General features: G+C 34.9%; 2 protein-coding genes across 3 annotated transcripts; both read right to left on the bottom strand.

Annotated features, from left to right (window-relative positions):
- Positions 1 to 7855: 7855 nt before the first annotated feature.
- Positions 7856 to 12099, bottom strand: LOC122318838 (oligopeptide transporter 7-like). The gene is made up of 6 exons (XM_043136523.1): positions 11946 to 12099; positions 11232 to 11829; positions 10175 to 10744; positions 9219 to 9474; positions 8742 to 8924; positions 7856 to 8619 (listed from the first exon to the last, which is right to left on the bottom strand). The coding sequence occupies exons 1-6, from the start codon at positions 11977 to 11979 to the stop codon at positions 8005 to 8007; spliced, it is 2256 nt and encodes a 751-aa protein (XP_042992457.1). The 5' UTR covers positions 11980 to 12099; the 3' UTR covers positions 7856 to 8004.
- Positions 12100 to 14570: 2471 nt separating this feature from the next.
- On the bottom strand, positions 14571 to 18731 carry LOC122318839 (rRNA (cytosine-C(5))-methyltransferase NOP2C). Of its 2 annotated transcripts, XM_043136524.1 has the most exons (10): positions 18442 to 18730; positions 18090 to 18234; positions 17596 to 17686; positions 16889 to 17086; positions 16520 to 16758; positions 16299 to 16430; positions 15989 to 16056; positions 15821 to 15882; positions 15198 to 15335; positions 14571 to 14922 (listed from the first exon to the last, which is right to left on the bottom strand). In XM_043136524.1, exons 1-9 carry the CDS (start codon positions 18552 to 18554, stop codon positions 15202 to 15204), a joined length of 1182 nt encoding a protein of 393 aa, XP_042992458.1. In that variant the 5' UTR covers positions 18555 to 18730; the 3' UTR covers positions 14571 to 14922; positions 15198 to 15201. The 2 variants fall into 2 exon arrangements, with proteins under 2 accessions (XP_042992458.1, XP_042992459.1); XM_043136525.1 differs by lacking the exon at positions 14571 to 14922 and having other exon boundaries at positions 15005 to 15335; positions 18442 to 18731.
- Between the last annotated feature and the right edge of the window lie 615 nt (positions 18732 to 19346).

Below are 19346 nucleotides of genomic sequence, written 5' to 3'. Positions count from 1 at the left end.
AGTTGTTCTCATTGAGCATTGTTCTTGCCATCTTTTAAAGAGATTTATTTTTCCTCTCTACTAGCCCATTTTGTTGAGGAGTTCGAGGAGCTGAAAAAGTATGCACAAAACCATTTTTATCATAAAATGTTTCAATATTTTTATTAACAAACTTCTTTCCCTTACCACTTCGGATACTTGAAATAATATAGTCATTTTCATTTTGAATTCTCTTACATAACTTGGTAAATGCATTATGTGTCTCATCTTTATGAGTAAGAAAGATGATCCAAGTATATTTAAAGAAATCATCAACAATAACAAATGCATAATATTTTCCTCCTAAACTTACAACTCTATTTGGTCCAAAAAGATCCATGTGTATCAATTGCAGTGGTCTAGTAGTGAAAATATATTTTTTAGTTTTAAAAGAAGTTTTTATTTGTTTACCAAATTGGCATGCATCACAAATTTTGTCTTTAAGAAAATTTACCTTTGGTAAGCCTCTCACAAGATCATTTTTTGAAAATTTAGAAATAAGTTCCATGTTGGCATGACCTAATCTTCTATGCCATAGCCAACTAGTTTCATTTTGAACTGAAAAACAAATAGCATCTTGTAAAGTAATTTCTTCAAAATCGATTATATAAACATTGTTACTTCTAAAAGCAATAAAATAAATATTACGATCATCATCATTCAAAATAATGCACTTATCCATTTTGAAAATAACTGTAAATCATTTATCATATAATTAACTTATACTCAAAAGATTATATTTTAGACTTTCAACAAGTAGAACATATTCAATTATGAGAGAAGATTCATTACTAATTTTACTTATTCCCATAATCTTCTATTTCGAGTTGTCTCCTAATGTTACGTGTCCTTCATTTTTAAATCTAAAATCAAAAAATTTAGTCTTATCTCCCGTCATGTGTCTTGAATATTTACTATCTAAAAACATATGTTTTTTGTTATGGAGGACTTTATGCATACCTATAAAAACAATCAAAATGATTTTTCTTGGTACCTAAGTTATTTGGGTACTTTATTTATTAGTATTAGAAGAAACAAAAATTTTAAGTACCCATATGGCCATAATAGTCATTGTATGCTTCCTTTTTGTTGCCCAGATGACTAACACAAAAGGGGGGTGAATTGAATTGTATTAAAAAAATAACAATTATAAATCAAATATACAATATAAAATTTAAACAAAATACGAAATAGCAATAAATATAAAAAATAAGGGTAAAAGAGAAGAAAACTCAGTATGTTAACGAGGTTCGGTCCCAATGCTTACGTCATCGCTTCAAGCTACCCCTTGAGGATTCCCAAATTCACTATTCAACCTCCTTCATGTGGAGATAGAAACCTATTACACCTTTGAATAATACCGCTACAAAGGATCCGTGTAGAACATCCTCTACACTTGCAATCACCTTACACGTGGTGATTCAACTATTCCCTATGTATAACACTTTCTACACGCATAAGGGTTATACACACCCTTTTACTGATACAAGAGCTGATAGTGGGTAGGTTATCAGAAAACACTCTTCAATGAGTGAAATAAGAACAATACAGCGCAAACTATATCTCTCTCAAAATGAACAAGGATTAAGACTTAATGCTTAGAGAAGAGAGAATGAAGGCTTTGAATGAATGTTATATGCTCTGGATGTTGTAAATGTGAAACTCTCAAATGATCTATTTATAAGCATATGAGACTTTATATTCAAATTTAAAAAGATTCACATGTCAAAAACAACATCATTCACTTTTTCAAAAAATACAAACCTAATCTTTTACTTTTGGCACATGACAAAAAGAACATACTTTATTTTTCAAATATTTCAAACCTAATATTTTACTTTTTGCATATGACAAAAGGGGCACACTTTACTTTTCAAATATTTCAAATAAAAACATCTACTTTTTGCATAAGTCAAAAAAAGTATCAATCACTTTTGAAAATATTCAAATAAAACATACACATGTGAAAGATGACAATCAATCATCTTTAATATTTTCAAAGTTCAAACCTTTAATCATGTAATGCACATGTGAAAAATGACAATCAATCATCTTTAATACTTTTCAAATTTAATTTTCAAAATATTCATACACATGTTGAAAATGTATTTTAATACTTTATAATAAAATATTAATTTTGAGCCTTAATCCTAATTTTGAATTTTTAAGAGATTTACAACATTACTCTATGACTTTAATGTGAATTTGTTTCTTTCTTGCTCATGTTTGTTTCCTTAATGTGTTTGACTCCATTGTGTAGACAACTTGAGTTTGAAACTCTTTTATCCTTTGAATTCATTTATTATCATAAAAATCTATGTGTAGATATATAATTATATAAAACTTGAAACCTTTGGTTCAACACTTCTATTAGGACAAGTATGATAATTATGATCATTTCCATTACAAAAATTACAAATAGCATGCGGAATATATGAAGAACTTGAGTGATTATAATAGTATCTTTTTTTGACAAAATTGAATATTGGATTTTTATGTAGAAGGATTATCAAAGAAGTTTTTATAAGGTTTGTATTTTTGTTTTAGCATATATCTCAAGACTGCTTGTCAAAAACACATCTTTGACTACCAAGAAGTTTTTCAAAATTTCTTTTTCCATTCGTAAAGTTTTTAACAATATTTTCTAAATTAGTTTTCTTCTTCTTCAACTCAAAATTTTCATCTTTTAAAACGATTTTTTTTTCTTAAAATATCAATTTTGTTTGTTAAAAAAGAATTTTTCTTTTTCAAACCAGTATACTTGATACCCCATTTTTTAAGTTCTTCATATACCTCTTCTAAAATATTTTACAGGTTTTCATATGAAAGATCTTTAATATTATCAAGATTTGTTATCTCAATGTCATTTTTAGACATAAGACAAAAATTTGTTGATTCGCCATTGCTTACTTTACTATCTGAGCTACTTGAATCATCATCCCATGTAGCTTTCAGTACTTTCTTACCATTGTTTCGATCTTTATTTAGCAGAGGACAATTTGACTTGATATGACTAGACTTATTTCATTTATAATAAATTAAAGTGTCATTTTTACCTAAATCTTTCTTGGAAAACTTTTTGAAAGATTTCATCGAAGGAGTTTTATTTTTTTTTAAGAACCTCTGATTTCTTCTTGTTATCATTGCAACTTTTTTATCTGTCTTCATTTTCCTCATCTTCATCACTTTCACTTTCATGAGGAATAGCTTTAAGTGCCAACCTCTTTTTTGGCTTTCATTATTCTTCTCATTTTTTCAATGTGTACTTATGGGTGATAAGTGACCTAATAAGTTCATTCACTTCGAGCTTTTTGAGATCTCTAGTTTTAAGAATCGCTATCATTTTTTATTCCCAGCGTTTTGGTATAGAGTTGAGAATTTTTCTTCCTATCTCTATGTTGGAGTAAATTTTGTCAAGAACTATCAAACTGTTTATGATATTAGTAAAACGAGTATACATACTAGAAATAGATTTATCATCATTCATCTTAAACATTTCATATTCATGAGTAAGAATATAAAATTTTGACTCATTTACTTGTGAAATTCTTTCATAAGTAACTTCCAAATTATCCTAAATTTCTTTTACCGTAGCGCAAGTCATTATTCTATTAAATTCATTTCCATTGAGAGTATTATATAATAAATTCATAGCAGATAAATTCAATGTATAAAGTCTATCGTCTTTACGATTGAACTCTTCTTCTTCCTTTTTGACATTTACTTCATCAACTATTTTTGTTGGAATATAAGGTCTGTTTACAATGCATTTCTAAATTTCTCAACCTTGAGTCTAAAGAAATATTCTTATTTGAACTTTCCATAATGAGTAATTGTCTCCACAAAAGAGTGAAAGCCAAGTGCTAGATTGACTTTCACCAAATGAAACTGCAATGTTAGCAATAAGATTTTAACTCAAAAGATAGTTAATTTTTCTTACTTTGATACTAATTGTTGCCCAGATGACTAACAAAAGAATGAGTGAATAAAGTTGTATTTAAAAAAATAACAATTATAAATCAAATATACAATATAAAATATAAACAAAATATGAAATATCAATAAATATAAAGAGTAAGGATAAAAGAGAAGCAAATTTAGTATGTTAACGAGGTTCGGCCCCACTGCCTACGTCTTCGCCTCAAGCTACCTCTTGAAGGTTCCCAAATTCACTATTCGACCTCCTTCAGGTGGAGATAGAAACCTATTATACCTTTGAACAACACCACTACAAAGAATCTGTGTAGAACACCCTCTATACTTGTAATCACCTTACACGTGGTGATTCAACTATTTTATGTGTAGGACACTTTTTACACGAACAAGGATTATACATACCCTTTTAGTGATACAAAAGCTGATTGTGGGTAGGTTATCAGAGAACACTCCTCAATGAGTAAAATATGAACAATACAGCTCAAACTATATCTCTAAAAATAAATAAGGGTTAAGGCTCAATGCTTAGAGAATAGACAAAAAAAGTTTTGAATGAATGTTGTATGCTCTTGGTGTTGTAAATGTGAATCTTTCAAATAATTTATTTATAGGCATATGAGACTTCGTATTCAAATTTACAAAAATTCACATGTCAAAGACAACATCATTCACTTTTCAAAAATTTCAAACCTAATATTTTTACTTTTTACATATAACAAAAGGAGCAGACTTTACTTTTCAAAATTTTCAAACAAAATTATCTACATTTTGCATAAGTCAAAACAAGTATTAATCACTTTTAAAAATATTCAAATAAAGTATGCACATGTGAAATATGACAATCAATTATCTTTAATATTTTCAAATTCAAACCTTTAATTATGTCATGCACATGTGAAAGATGACAATCAATCATCTTTCAAAATTTTCAAATATAATTTTCAAAATATTCATGCACATGTTGAAAATTTATTTTAATACTTTATGATAAAATATTAATTTTAAACTTTAATCCTAATTTTAAATTTTTAAGAGATTTACAATATTACTCTATGACTTTAATGTGAACTTGTTCCCTTCTTACTCATACTTGATTTTTTGATGTGCTTGACTCCATTGTGTAGACAGCTTGAAGTTGAAATTCTTTTATTCTTTGAATTTATTTATTATCATCAAAATCTATGTGTACATATATAATTATACGAAACTTGAAACCTTGGATTTAAGAGTAAGTAATATTTATTTTATAGTTAAAAGATATTTATAATTTGACGTATCGGATTATATGACATGTAAATTTAACATGAAATATTTCTCAATTTTTTACTATGTAACAAAAAACATGAAACAAAAACAAAATTCTTTAAAAGAATTTTGTTTTTGTTCCATGGTTTTTCTATGAATCTGTGACACTACTCGTGTGTCTTTTGAAGATAAAACCGAGGCCGGCCATGCTCGTTCATCCCTTCTTTGGATGCATAAAGTCGCCGTATTGGCCCCATTTTTCCCACCCAAAACATGCAATTTTTTTTCTGGAGATTCATGTATACACTTGTGGCATCAAGAATATATATGCGTTTGTTTGTATAGTGTCATTGTACGTATAAATAAAAATTCTATGTACAATAATTTTTATTTACTCTTTTATGCACTCCACTAATAATACCATAACTCTATTTTATTTTTTCTAGAAAATAATCCCATAAATGTTTGAAAATCATAATATATATATATATATATATATGGAATCCGTATCTATTTCTTAAGAGGAAAAAAAAACACAAGCATTACCCAAATATCGTATCGAATGTTAGAGATAAAATTAATTAAAAAGCTTTACTTTATTATCATTATCAAATTTGAGTTTCGTAATATGTTCCAAATAAAATAAAAATAAGAATTTAATTTAATTATTGCAACTATTAGGTATCTACATATTTGATTCTTAAAATTATTAGGAAATTTATATTATCTCATCCCTCTAGTTTTCTGATAAAAATGTACTTATGCTTGTCAACCTAACCCAACTACTATATATAGCTTTTTGTTTCAATCCAATTTGCGGTCGGGAGCTTTTTATTTCCACCCGTTTTGATTCTTGAAATAAGGTTAAGAACAAAACAAGTCATTTGACTTAAGTTAAGAGTATAGTCGGATAGATCAAGGATGGTAATATATGACATGTTTCGTTAATTCAATACAAATACAATACAAAATAATAGAATTTGAGTTTAATATAAATGATTTCATATGTTTAAACAAGTTGATTCTGTAAGATACGATTAATAAATAAGTCAATTACATGTCAAAATGTGTAACCCACGATTAACAAAATAATTATAGGGTTTGGTATCATTTTTTTTTTTTTAAGGAGGACGGTAGGTCCGAACTTTATTGAAAAACCTCCACTTTTGGTACTAGAGAAATACAATGGTTACAAAACTAACCAAAAAAATCCTTATTTTCCATGGATTACAAACAATAAACCGAAAAGAACAAAAATCCCCAAAAACTACTTACATTAAGAAAGACATAAAACAAGTGGGAACATCATCTATTTTCCACATATGTAAGAAAGACATACCTTATCAGTTTTCATGAGACCCTTCACATAATGAGGAAGACCCCCCATAATTAATCCATTGCTAGGACACTCCATCTGCACCCTCCTTTGCCAAAAAAATCCACCACAGCCTTTGCTTCTCTATATATATGCCGAATAGAGTAAGAAATTTGAGACAATATTTGCATAATCTCATCCCAAAAATCTTATAAGTACCCTACTCCACATCTAGCCTAAGTGATCCATACGACAACTAATATTGAATCCATCTCGATCAATTTCCACCTGACTCACTCCCATCCTTTGGTATAGCTATAATCCATACAATAATGCTTTAATTTCAGTAAAGTTATTTGTACAATGCCAAAGAGATTGTGAAAATGCCATTTAGAGCTCTCCGTTACGATTCTGCAATACTCCAACAGTACCTGTTATTCCTGGATTACTAATGCAGCAACCATCTACATCAATTTTATACCAAAATGCTTGAGGTTTACTCTAACTCACCAGCCGAGTCTTCACATCCTTTGGTAAACGAACATGAATGTTCGGATCTTTCAAAATAGTTTCGTTCACAATGGACAGCTTCTTGGCTTCTCTAAGCTTCATTACCACACGACCCAACTAGAATTTAATTAATTGCCATGTGCCTTCAATAGAATCATCCTTCCCTTCCTTCCATTCTAGTAGTTGAACTTATGAAATATTTATATATTTATTATTGTATTATTTATAAACTTATATTAATTGTGTCAAAAGAAATATATAATTCAGTTCAACTCATTCATATGAAACGGGTTAAACCAATTGAAATGGGTCTCGTATTAGCCTAATAAAAGTTACTTATTAAATAGAATATGTGGGTTGTGTTGTGTTACCAATTATTTATATAAATCGAATTAATTAGATTTTAGGATTTGGTCTGTTAATTAAGTAGGTTGTGTTCAAGTTGACCATGAAATACTTGTAATTCAACTCAACATGTACAGATACTATTCGCGAACACAAATTGTCACCCCCTAAATTACACACTTCACATGTTATTATTATGTTTAATGGAACAACCCGGTTTTGTTTTTGCTTTTAACAAACACGTATTTGGATCGGCTCAGAAACGGATGTGCCACTCTTTCCGGGTCGGGTTTTGGAGATTTTGAACAAACAATCCCTCCTCTCTTTCCCTCCCCCCTTTTTCCTTTAAATTTCTATTGCACCATGCTCATCCTTCATTGAAAAGCATGAGAAAGGAGCGGCTGAATCTGTCCCCATAAGACTTATATTTTGTATCAAACACGGCTGATTGCTCAACGACATCGCCACCCGCAATGCAGAACCAAGTCAGAAAAACAATATTCACATTAATGATACTTAAATTGCACTATATTTATTGTACTTTACATTTCTACCAGATGATAAAGATTGATAAATTCTTCTTCCTATGTTCAAGATAATATTAATACAGGGAAAAAAAATAAATAAATAATCACTCACAGAACCGGGCAGCCGTTCACTCTGACCCCTTCGGCTGTTGGACAAGAAGCCAGCGGACATCCGTCGGACTCACTGCCCCACCAGTTGAGACTGATATCTTTCATCCCAAAACACAAGTATAATAATACTCCCATGAAGGCTAATCCGGCATCAAGTGCCCCGGATAGCACGTAGTTGTGGCGGCTCCACCTCTCACGGTAATACCTGTAAGCAATAAAGCCAGAGATGAAACCAATAAGAATCCAGCTGGTGTAATTGACAGCAGTGGCAGGGGGCATGTTCACTGTTGCCCCTAAGAGCACAGGCATAGTGATGAGTCTAATCCAATGTATGTGAGGGAAGGCCTTGTGTGCAAGCCAAACTAAGACTGGGGCTATAGCCCCAGCTACAAAAAACCAGTTGATGAGAGCGTATTGCCCAAGATCTCCAAAAATTCTTTGAGGCCCGATCAGACCCCATATGACAGAAGCATCATAGAATACATGATCACTCGGACAAGTCCATGGGCTGCCGGCAGGAAGCAACTCCCTGTCACATAAGTTTGGAATGCTGTCCATAAGCCACCACGCCGTCCCTAAATGCACCAATGCTGCTACTAAAGTACCCATCACCTGAAAAGATTCACTGCTATTGTGATTAAGGGATCAGACCGATGATTATAAATTTTATTGTATCGAGATTGATGAAACACTTTCCATTTCTATCTAGGAAGTGGGATGCACAGGATAGTTACCTGCGCCACGAACATTGATCTCGGAGGAATCTTCATGTAATGCCCAAGCTTGAAGTCTTCCAGAAAGGTGATCCCTTGTTTCATACTTATGTAGCCATATACTTTAAAGCACATGTTGGCAACAGGATACCCTGGATATAGAAACCCAATAATATACTCTGTGATCACATTCAAGGATGGCGCCTGCTCCCAAGTAAAAGATTTACTCCTGTTAGAACACTAATAACTGCATGCAGGAGATATAGTTCTCTTTTGCACAAGGATTAAAACCATGCATGTCATGCTCATAAGTTTACATTAGGAAGAGTTCATAGACCACAGTTTATCTTTTTCATGAGCTTCATCTAGACTTTATTATAGGAAGTGAATAGAAAGATAAAACCACCCCAAGTCAGCACTCAAATATGAAATATGCTTGTGAGAGTTTACATAGTCAAAAGTAAATGCATCATTTGTGAAACGTGTCCAAAGACGTACCTGATTTGTTGTGGCACGAATGACTCCAACAGGAAGAGTGAAAAATAGGGCAATACAGCATGCTAGCAAGACGCCCCACCATGGCAATTGGAGTTGATCGTTATAGTACTGGCAAGTAAATATGGTCACCACAATGTTGACCAAAAGGATGCATATGAACCACCCTTGAGGAACTTGCTTATATTTTCTCATGAGCTTTGTGTGCACATCCATATTATTTTCTTGGAGAGCGGACTTGCTTAGCTGCCACATTTCCCTATATCCTTGAAATTGTGAGTGCAACATACTGAATATAATTCAATGCACACATAGTTCACCTCCCGCCTCTTTGATTGCACAATGTTGATGTAAAAATTAGAGGCATACAGTTTGAGTAACAAGCAGAAAACTTTAAATTTAACTTTATTGAGGACTGTTAGTTCATACTTGAAAGTGGTTAACGTGACATACTCAATGCAGTTCTCTTGTAGATAAGATGGGGTGATTCCTGGTATAGATGGGTACTGACTTTCTAGGAAAGAATTTAAGAAGGCCCGTATGGCTCATACATGTACAGAGTATGGACACGCACACATTTATAGTAAGATGTTCAAGATAATGGTACCACAATATTTATTCTTCTGAAAAAAAGCCTTTCGAGTACATCCAAGTCTTCATTTCCCATGGATGTTACGCAGACAACCTGAAGGATTGCCACTAAGCATCAGTTTTTGGCAAAAGAGTAGAAGTCTCTAATTGGTGTTCAAGTCTTGGGACATCTGATCAACAATTATCTGTAATGTATAAAATGCATCGTCTAAGTGATGTCCCCATCTAACCACAATCGAGAAAATGTGAGCTACAATTATCTATAATTTACAATGTGCAACCAAGTGACGCCCATCTAATTAACCACAATCAAAGAAAGTGAGTTACAGGTTTTAAACAAACAATTTAAGCAGAAAAGTTTGGTTTACCTTCCATGGAAGAGGAATACATGAACAACAGTGGCAGCAAAGCAGGCAAAACTGATACCATAGTATGTAGCAAAGAAGGTGCTGAGATAGAGATGGCCTTTATGCTCATATGCATCAATGTCAAGGCGAAAGTTGGAATCTATTACAGCTGAGATATTGTAGCTTTGGCCACCAGAAGTGAAAAGCCCATCTGAGAATATGGGAAACGTCTTGGCTTTATAGATATTAAGCCAATAAGCTATGGGGGTAAGAACATACGTGACGAGCGCAAAACCAGCAGCAATGTTGGCAGTAGCAAACCATGGACTGGCAAGTGGACTTCCAAGGTAAGCGGATATACTGGACCAATCAAAACCCAAAGCACCAATGCCAAGACCGTGAAGTCCTGATCCTAGCTGTTGGGCAAGGATGGAAGTAGGGAATACCCAACAAATCCAGGAAACAGACGTTAACATCGGGAATAGGTAGCCGGGAAAGACATAGTAAGCGAAGGAGCACAAGAAGGCAATGAGGAAGAACTGATTCCGTGTTAACCCATCCTTGGGCCTCTTCTCTTTCTCGTGTAACGCCCTGTCAATTCATAATACATGGAGGATGACATCTTTGACTACAACAACGGCTAACTATATTAAAAAAAAAAAATGATAAAAAAAACAGCGGCTTTAATAATAAAAAAAATATTTTAGGGACAAAGAAATACCACGTAACTACAATAAGAAACCCGAATTTCTTACTAGGATGCCAATGGTCGCACGGGGGCTCGCTGCCCACGATTCTCTGGTGCACTTGTTATCAAGTTTACAACTTTCCAAAAGGTTTAGTGAAGAAGGGAGCATTGACCACATCATCTCCTTATATAATTTGATTTTCTATAATTTTCCGGTTTAACATTTTATGTTTGTAAGTTTGTCCGCTAAAATAATAAATTTCGGTTGCAAACGAGAATCCACAACCACGTGCATGAGATATAACTTAAGAATATTGCAAACCTCAACTCAAATTTTTCACTTTTATGATAAGATTTACGGAAACTTGGTCGAACGATCAGAGAACATGCCTGAATAGCGAGACTTGCACGAGATTTTGGGGCCACCACATGGCAGCGGGCTCCACCAAGTGCCGCCGGAACAGTCCCGCCCACCCAAACCCCAACACCTGCGTCGTTATAACTACGAGCAACGCCACCAGGAACGACATACTCCTTTTATAGAAAATCTTGACGGCGCTAACTATGTGAATCGCGTACACGTTACCCGCCCCGGAGTTGGCGAAGATCGTGATCAGCACGTGCTCCTTCACGTTGAACGGACCGGGATTCAGCGTGAACTCCCACCGTCGCCCCTTGAAGAACACTCGGTCTGTCATCGTAGAGGCCATCAGGTGACCGAGCGGGACGACCGCGATCTGAGCCGAGATCGAAGTGATTGACAGAGGCTCTCTCCGATACCAGAAGAACTGGTTGAGGAAGGAGAGGAGGACGCATGCTAGTGTTCCGAGAATCCACGTCCGGAAGGTGAAACTAGGGAGCGAGGGGTCGTCGGTGACCGGAACCGTGAGAGCTACCTGCTCTATGGGCGAGTTCTCGACGCGGGAATCGTCATCTTCCGGTAAAACCGAATCGGAGGATCGAGGTCGATAGGTCTGCTTCTTCTGAACTGTGAATAAGTGAAAGTCAGAGTTGGCGCTTAGCTCAGCGTTTGGAAAGCAAGGGAAACCTGGAAAGGAAATGAAAACCAAGAGAAGAAACGAGAATCATAATGGAAAATCTTACTGAGAGGAGCCTCGATTCCTTGAACACTGCTCATGATCTTCTCCAGCGTCTTGAATCTTGACAGATACAAAAACTTAAAACTTGGGCTTACCCGGGGGCCCACGTTTGTCAATTTAGATTCCAGGAATGTACTTTTTATTTCTAGGTTCTTGAATATGGTAACGTGTCAAAAGACTTAAAAAGGTTGATGTCACGGCTGATGGAAGCCACCAGTATACCCAATAATTCGGGCAACTGCAGGGGGCCACCTTGACTCTTTTGAGTTCCAAACAGCTGGATTTTCTTCGTTGCCACGTAGACGTTTTTAATGTATCTGGACAGGATTTGACGTAAAGTACATTATTTTTCTATATATATAGGATGAACAGAAAAAGACAGAGTAAAAATATTAGAAAATAAAACGTGCAAATCTCATGGATTTTTCAAAAAAAAAAAAAAAATGTAAGGGAAATGCTTGGAGCCCACTGGGACAACTGCTCAGCTTTTTATTATTATTATTTAATTATTAGGTAAATTTTTTTAATAATATTGTAATTTTTTAAAAAAAATTTATTTTAAAATGTTAAAAAAACATATAAAAAAAATACACAAAAATATCTAGAAGTAACTCTTACAGAAGTGGCTCTAGTGCCACCCAAATAATAAATAAATTTAAAATTCATATAAAAAGTTACTATTTATTGGTGGATCAGTATGCGAGCCTTCATATTTTAAAAGTATATTTAACATTATTCAAATTATAATAAATAGTTTTAATTAATTAATTATTTTATGCATACATCGTTATAGCATAATATATGTATGGAGGCATGTCCGCCCTTCTGGTGGAAATGTCACATGTAGTTCCTGAAAATGATAATGCTCCTTGTCTGTCCAGTGCAGACGTGGACGAGCTTCTTTTTGCAAACATATGCCAACAAGGGCTGAACAGACAGTATGGAGTGACTTTGAAACTCGGCTAGTTGGGGAACCGACTGGAGAGTTGTATGACATTACCCTTTACTTCGGTACAATTGACATACTACAAGACTATGATATTGCCAAAAAGCTCGAGCACGCGTACAAATCATTCCAATATGATGCAACTTCAATCTCTGCTGTTAATCCAAAGCAATACTTTTTGAAAACACTAAGCCCACCGCTGGTGGCACCCGCCGGAGGCTAGCTGGCCAATTTTTTTATTTTTTTCTTAATAATTAAGAAAAAGTTGTTTAATACTATTATTCATTTTTTATATTTTTTTAAAATATTTAAAAGTATTAAAAAATAATTTAAAAAAAAAAAATTTACCTAACGGTGGCTCCCGCAATGGTGCCTGTAGCACCGTCCCTACTCAAAACGCTTACGTGATTTCCTCTTCAGAATATTTGTAGAAGACATTTGAAGGTATAGTCAAATCATATTTACATTCATATTTCCAACTTTCAGCTGGTCGTCACCCATGTGGAATGACTTCACTCAACAGCAAAAGGTTATATTATTTGGCCATTGACATGATCTTTGGAGGAGGCTGTTTTCTGGCTGCCAGACGTGCATATGCTCTGTGAATCCCATCTTGCATCTTTCCCCTAATCGTCTTCTTTAAATATAGTTACAAAGCACGAAATGTTATAGTAAAGTTTTAGATAAAAGTTGTAAATTGTAATTAGAGCTCTTCAGCCTCCAATTGTTAATGAAGTGAAAAGCGAATCTATACTGGAATTGATTATTTTTCTATCCAATTTTCCCAGAAAAGTGAGGAGTCTTAGGGAATTCGGCATTGAATAATGTGTACAGGAGATCCAAGTACTCATTTATGTACAAAGATTTAGGTGGTACCTATTCTGTAACGTTATTCTTGAATCTCACCAAGTTGATCATCTCCATGTTTTGGACAAATATATATATATATATATGGTATAGAGACAATTTAATTATAATAATTGGTTTTAATTATTTATCTTTTGCATACATCATTAGAGCATCATAAATAGCTTTTTTTTTTTTTTTTCATATTCATATGTGTCCAAACTATCTTGTGCACAACTCGACTAATTTCACGGAATTCTGGAATTAAAAACTAGATAAACTTCCAATGATCTGAGGGACTCGTACTGATTAGAGCATCATAAATAGCATGGAGACAATTTTCTTTCAAAATGAATATGACATTGATTTAGAATCTCAGCAAAGCCAAGGTGGTGGAAAAGTAAGGCCTGCACATTGGGGTGAGGCCTATTAAGGTGTGCTGGAATAGAATTTTAGGCCAACTACTGAGGTTCGAAAAGTCAATAAATTTGAATTGAAAGAAAATGTTATCATCAAATAAGGCATCCCATGACAGAATTCATGTTAAGATTTAACTAATTCAATTCATGGATGTCTATCATTCTACCTATTCTTCTAGGGGTAAATTGATCACCAGCACCATTAAGACAACATGATATCCTGTAAAAAGTAAAGGATAGTGATAACAATCTAGCCAACTGTTAATCCATCTAAAGATAAAATCTCTTAACAATCAGAACGAGCAACTGAGACTTTCCACGACAGTGACGACACCACGGGGACTTCCCTTGGAATACAATCCGATTTTAACTTCCCTTCAAAACCCACCACACCCCCGCCCCCCCCCCCCCCCCCCCCCCCCCCCCCCCCCCCGGCGGGCAGCGGTCGCTTCTCTTCTTCTCTCCTTTTCCTCCTCCTCCTCCTCTTCTTCTTTTCTCTCTTTTCCTTCAGAAAAGCCTGTAAAATGCAACTCCGGAAGAGTCAAAGAAAATGAAGTTTTTTCACAGGTTCCCCCTGCTTGGATGACAAGACCAATGTTGAAAGCTGAGGTAGCATCAATATACAGGAATAACCTAGTGACCCAGAAAGTAACTGTTGTCTTAGATCGTTCAACTCATACTATAGGACTATATCAATCCCTTTCGTAAAAGGTTAGCAGCCAATGAGCAGTTTTTATCCACCAGGGCAAAAGATTCAACCAGGGAAACTCCTGCATCAAAACAAAGCTTTTTTAAACCTCTATTCTGGTCTTAATTTGTTCCGGAGAAAAAGAGAGAAAGAAGGGGGCAGGATTTTGTTCAGCATATGTTTGCTCTGAAATACAAAGGCTCACATACTTCTAGTAATACAAAAAAGAAAATCTTTTCACCCACATCTAAAGAGATCAATTAATGAACAAATCATATATTTTTTTTTTCCCATGAGAACTATGCGAACTACAGTAAGTTACCAGTAGTGAACACACGTGTTTGCACTAGAACCAACCTCATTAAATGGCCAATTTCATGAACTTTGCTACAAAGAGTCCACTAGTTTGCGATTTCAAAGGGTCAAAGCGCAAGGTCTTTGGTATCCGCCCACTCTTGCAAGGCCAATTTTTGGCATCCTCCACCTCCTGCAGCTCTAAAAGATGCAAATATATATGGATCAGTCCAATATAAGAAAAATGGAAATTGTAAAGACTGATTAGGTTCTGGCCTTCACTTCAAAACGAATGGATAAAACAGCTTCCACCAAATTTTCAAAAAACAATATTATTGTTTAAATTTCCTAGCTGATATCATTTCCTGAGTATTTCAAGATGGCCTCCCAATTCTCACCCTAAAAAAACGTTGGTTTGAGAACAGATGGCTGTAATAGCTTACCAAGAACAGCAAAGAATAATTTAATGGGAATTATATCAGAAACTATTAGCTTACTTTACATAACTCAAGACAACCATGACAGATCTGAACTGTTTGACAATACACAAAATGGCATTACTTGTTTCAGACAAGCTCCATAGTTTGTCATACAAATAGCAGGCAAGAGTCTCCAAATATTTTATACGCTAGTAATTAAAATTCAAAACCAAATTTAGAGAATAAGGTTCAGAGCAAAAACCATACCAGCAGAAGCATGATCCTTGAGAAACTGCTCTACAACATCTTCGTTTTGAGCAACTGTTAAACTAATTTATAGAAAAGGACAAAAAGTAGAGATTAGAAGACAAAAATATGACATAAAGTGTGGCTGTTTGTGTTTCAAGGTCCATAAGAACTGTTAGAGGAAAGCACCTGCAAGTGCTGTAGACCAGTGATCCCCCAACTTTTAGCAGGTTAAAACCGTTGCTCAGAAGTCTCAACTGCAATTAAGGAAAAACATATTTTATAGAAAAGAAAGGTCCCGTTAAATTTAACTACGGCTATGGCAGGGCTTCAAAGCAAATCTTCATCCCATAAAACACATAATTGAAAAATTAAAAGGCAAAGAAGCAATATTCGGTCATTAGCATATCACTTCAGCAAATGCCTATTGTATCTTCCAAATGAAATTCCAAAACAGAAGTAATATTTTCAGCGAAAATGTGCATAATGGATCAGAAACCTGAAGATCAGTCAAGCTATCAGTTCTTTCTGCATCCAAAACACGACGCTGAAGAGTTGTCCAACCCCATTGTTCAAATTTTTGAATATGTCTAATTGACCCATCATGAGTGCACTCTGCATCTACAAGGACCTGAAGTTAAAAACAACAGCCATTAGAATTTGCAAGGAATAAAAATTCATAACTCAGAAAAATCCAACTGACTTAACTGCACAATTTACCTTGTCGTAGCCCCGCCTTGAAACCTCACATTCACAAGCAGGTTGATATAATTCACTTCTAGTGAGCCCAACCACTCCAGAATGCCGCCCATAAAATATAAGTTCTTGATTTGGAGTCCCCCGGACCAACTGTGAAGAAATGGTTTTCTTAACTTTAGTTGCTTTTTTTCTTTCCTTATATGGTCTTCTAGATGTCCACTCCCTGAATGCATCTCCCTTTCCTTCCACTTTACTTTCACCTGTTCAATACTAGATGGAACGATAACGCATCAAAAGCAAGTAGATGATTACTTTCACATGTCAAATCTTAAGCAGGAAGACATTTAAGTTACAAGTAAATGCATCAGAACTATTTTCCAGATTGATTACATGATTTTGAATCTGAATGAAACATCACAGGAAGAATGGCAAATGTCGTTCCATCAGCAACAAAGAGTCGGCATCGATCACCCAGTGCATATTTCTGTAGCAAAGTTCTACAAGCTGCCATACGTTGGCTTGCAACATCAACTCCCGTAACAGATCCTGATTTTCCAAGAATATCTGCTATCATACACAGTTTAGCACCTGAAGACACAAGATGCATGAGGAAAATTGAATCAGATGATCTTAGAAGGCCCTTGTTGCCTTGTTTATCAAGTTAATCATCTCACAGGAGGGTAGATTATAAAATTTTCCTGTTCGTCCACAATTTATGGCACATAAAGAAAAATATAAAATTTGGGACATCACTTTACTGGATTATACCATTCAAACCCCAACACAATCCCCCCCCCCCCCCCCCCCCCACAAAAAAAAAAAAAAAAAATTCTAAGTCAGAGGTCAGCACAATGTTTTGATACTGAACAGTGCAGTCCCAAACAAAAATCTGGTGACAACAATGCTTGATCATCACTATCATTAAAAGCACCATTAACAATGACAGCACAGAAACAAAATTGTTCTATCGTCGAAGCTGCAAAATATGAAATCCCCATGTTGCTGTAGCCAGATATACATGTTAATTTGGAGTGAAGCAAGCATTACCCTGTCTAAATGAGGATGCATAGTAGTACAGGTGCGGAACAAATGCATACCAGGGGCAGCACAAAGATCAAGGACATGATCTCCTGCCGAAACATCTAGTGCTCTGACGGCAGCTCCAGAGGCCGCATCAATTCCGTACATCTGAATGCCAATCCAAAGTAAACAACAAAGAATGCTATTAGAAAGATACATAAACAGAAACTAAAATTACACACGTTTGATGGTCAATTACCCCCAGAAAGCCAAATGATGACAAACAAAAAAGTTGAAAATCAGATTCTTAGCCTCGACTTAGAATCTGACAAAAAAATTCCAATTATCTAGAAAAACGATGTAAAACTGATTCCTAAATACAATGCAGGATAAAGGAAGACAACTGAATGGGGTCTGTATAATCATGTACTCCGAAAGAGTAAAATGAAAATAATATTCTTGAAAAAGAGGGCAACGAAGATCAAGTTCAAGGTTTGCTAGACATTGCAGACGAGTTAACATATCAATGGCAGATACAAAAGCAGCGCCCCTTAATATTTTATGCGCTCACCTTTCCTTCTCGGTACGCCCTTGAGCTAGCAATCTGAATATCAGGCGGAAGAGAATAGAACCCAGGTAACCAAACCACTTTCTCAAGCTTGCATTTCATCTCATCTTCAATCTCTTCAACAAAATCTTCACAACTAGGTTTCAACCTACACAAAATAATGATATGAATGAAAACAAAAATCATAATATAAACATAAAAGTAAACATCCAGAAGTCGCAAACAAAAAATAAATAAATATAGTAATTTCCAATGGTGGCAGTATATCAAGCTTTGCTTTGTTTTGAGCAAAATTAAATTCTGCGAAGCACCTTAACATCGACGAAAATGGATGAAATTGGTGATATAGCGTTACCTTACGTAACGAGGGGTCGAATCGCTTGCAGTGTACATCGAAGGATCAAGCCCATTTTCCCGGAGAAAATCAAGGAACGCGTCCGGCAACGGCAATCTTGAACTTTCTTCCATGAAATAGGAGGTCGCACCGTTACAGGCCTGTAAAAAAGCAGAAGAAAATTGATTGGAGGAGACTTTAGGGATCGCACATGTAAAGACTCGAGGGTTATCGAAGAAGATGACAAATTGAAGTAAAATCAAATAAATTAATTTTCGCCCCTATACTTTCGTGATTTGTCCTTCTTGCATCTAAATTACTATAGATTTTACTATGATTAAAGACTACGCATCCACGACTTTACAGCTGAACATTTTGCACACTATATGTGACGTCATTTTTATTGTTTTTTTTTAATAATTCCAAACATGCATTTTAGAAATGTAAAAACTTCATATTTCGGTTAATTGAAATGAAACAAAAAATTTCGAATTCCTCCTGCAAAAGCCCACCTCCCTCACCCCCGTGTCACCTTCCTCCGCCTAGCGTTGCCGACGACGTCGTCGCTCTGCCCAGCGACACCAAGGGACGCTACTTCATACGCACAGAGCCGCCACTGCCTGGAAATCATTGAACGAAACAAACACTTGGAGTGCGAAGACCCCCGTCCCTCGCCATCGTCGTTGATCATACGGAGGTAAAACATTTTCAGACCAATGAACTTTCATATGGTTACGTTCATTTTGTGTACTAGCAGAGGTAAGTTTTGGATTTTGTGAGATGGATATTTCGGATTAGGGCATGGAAAAAAAAAAAACAGTTTTTGTTCAGTTTTTGACCTCTGGTTTCAACCTCTGTTTTTAAGCATCTCATTCATACATTGTTTGATTGAAGATGATTATCTGTATTTCGAATCAATTTTTTGC

This window comes from Carya illinoinensis, chromosome 8, assembly GCF_018687715.1.
Source record: "Carya illinoinensis cultivar Pawnee chromosome 8, C.illinoinensisPawnee_v1, whole genome shotgun sequence".
NCBI lineage: Eukaryota > Viridiplantae > Streptophyta > Magnoliopsida > Fagales > Juglandaceae > Carya > Carya illinoinensis.
The sequence above is the reverse complement of the archived record's forward strand: the minus strand, read 5'-3'. Positions and strand labels throughout refer to the sequence as shown.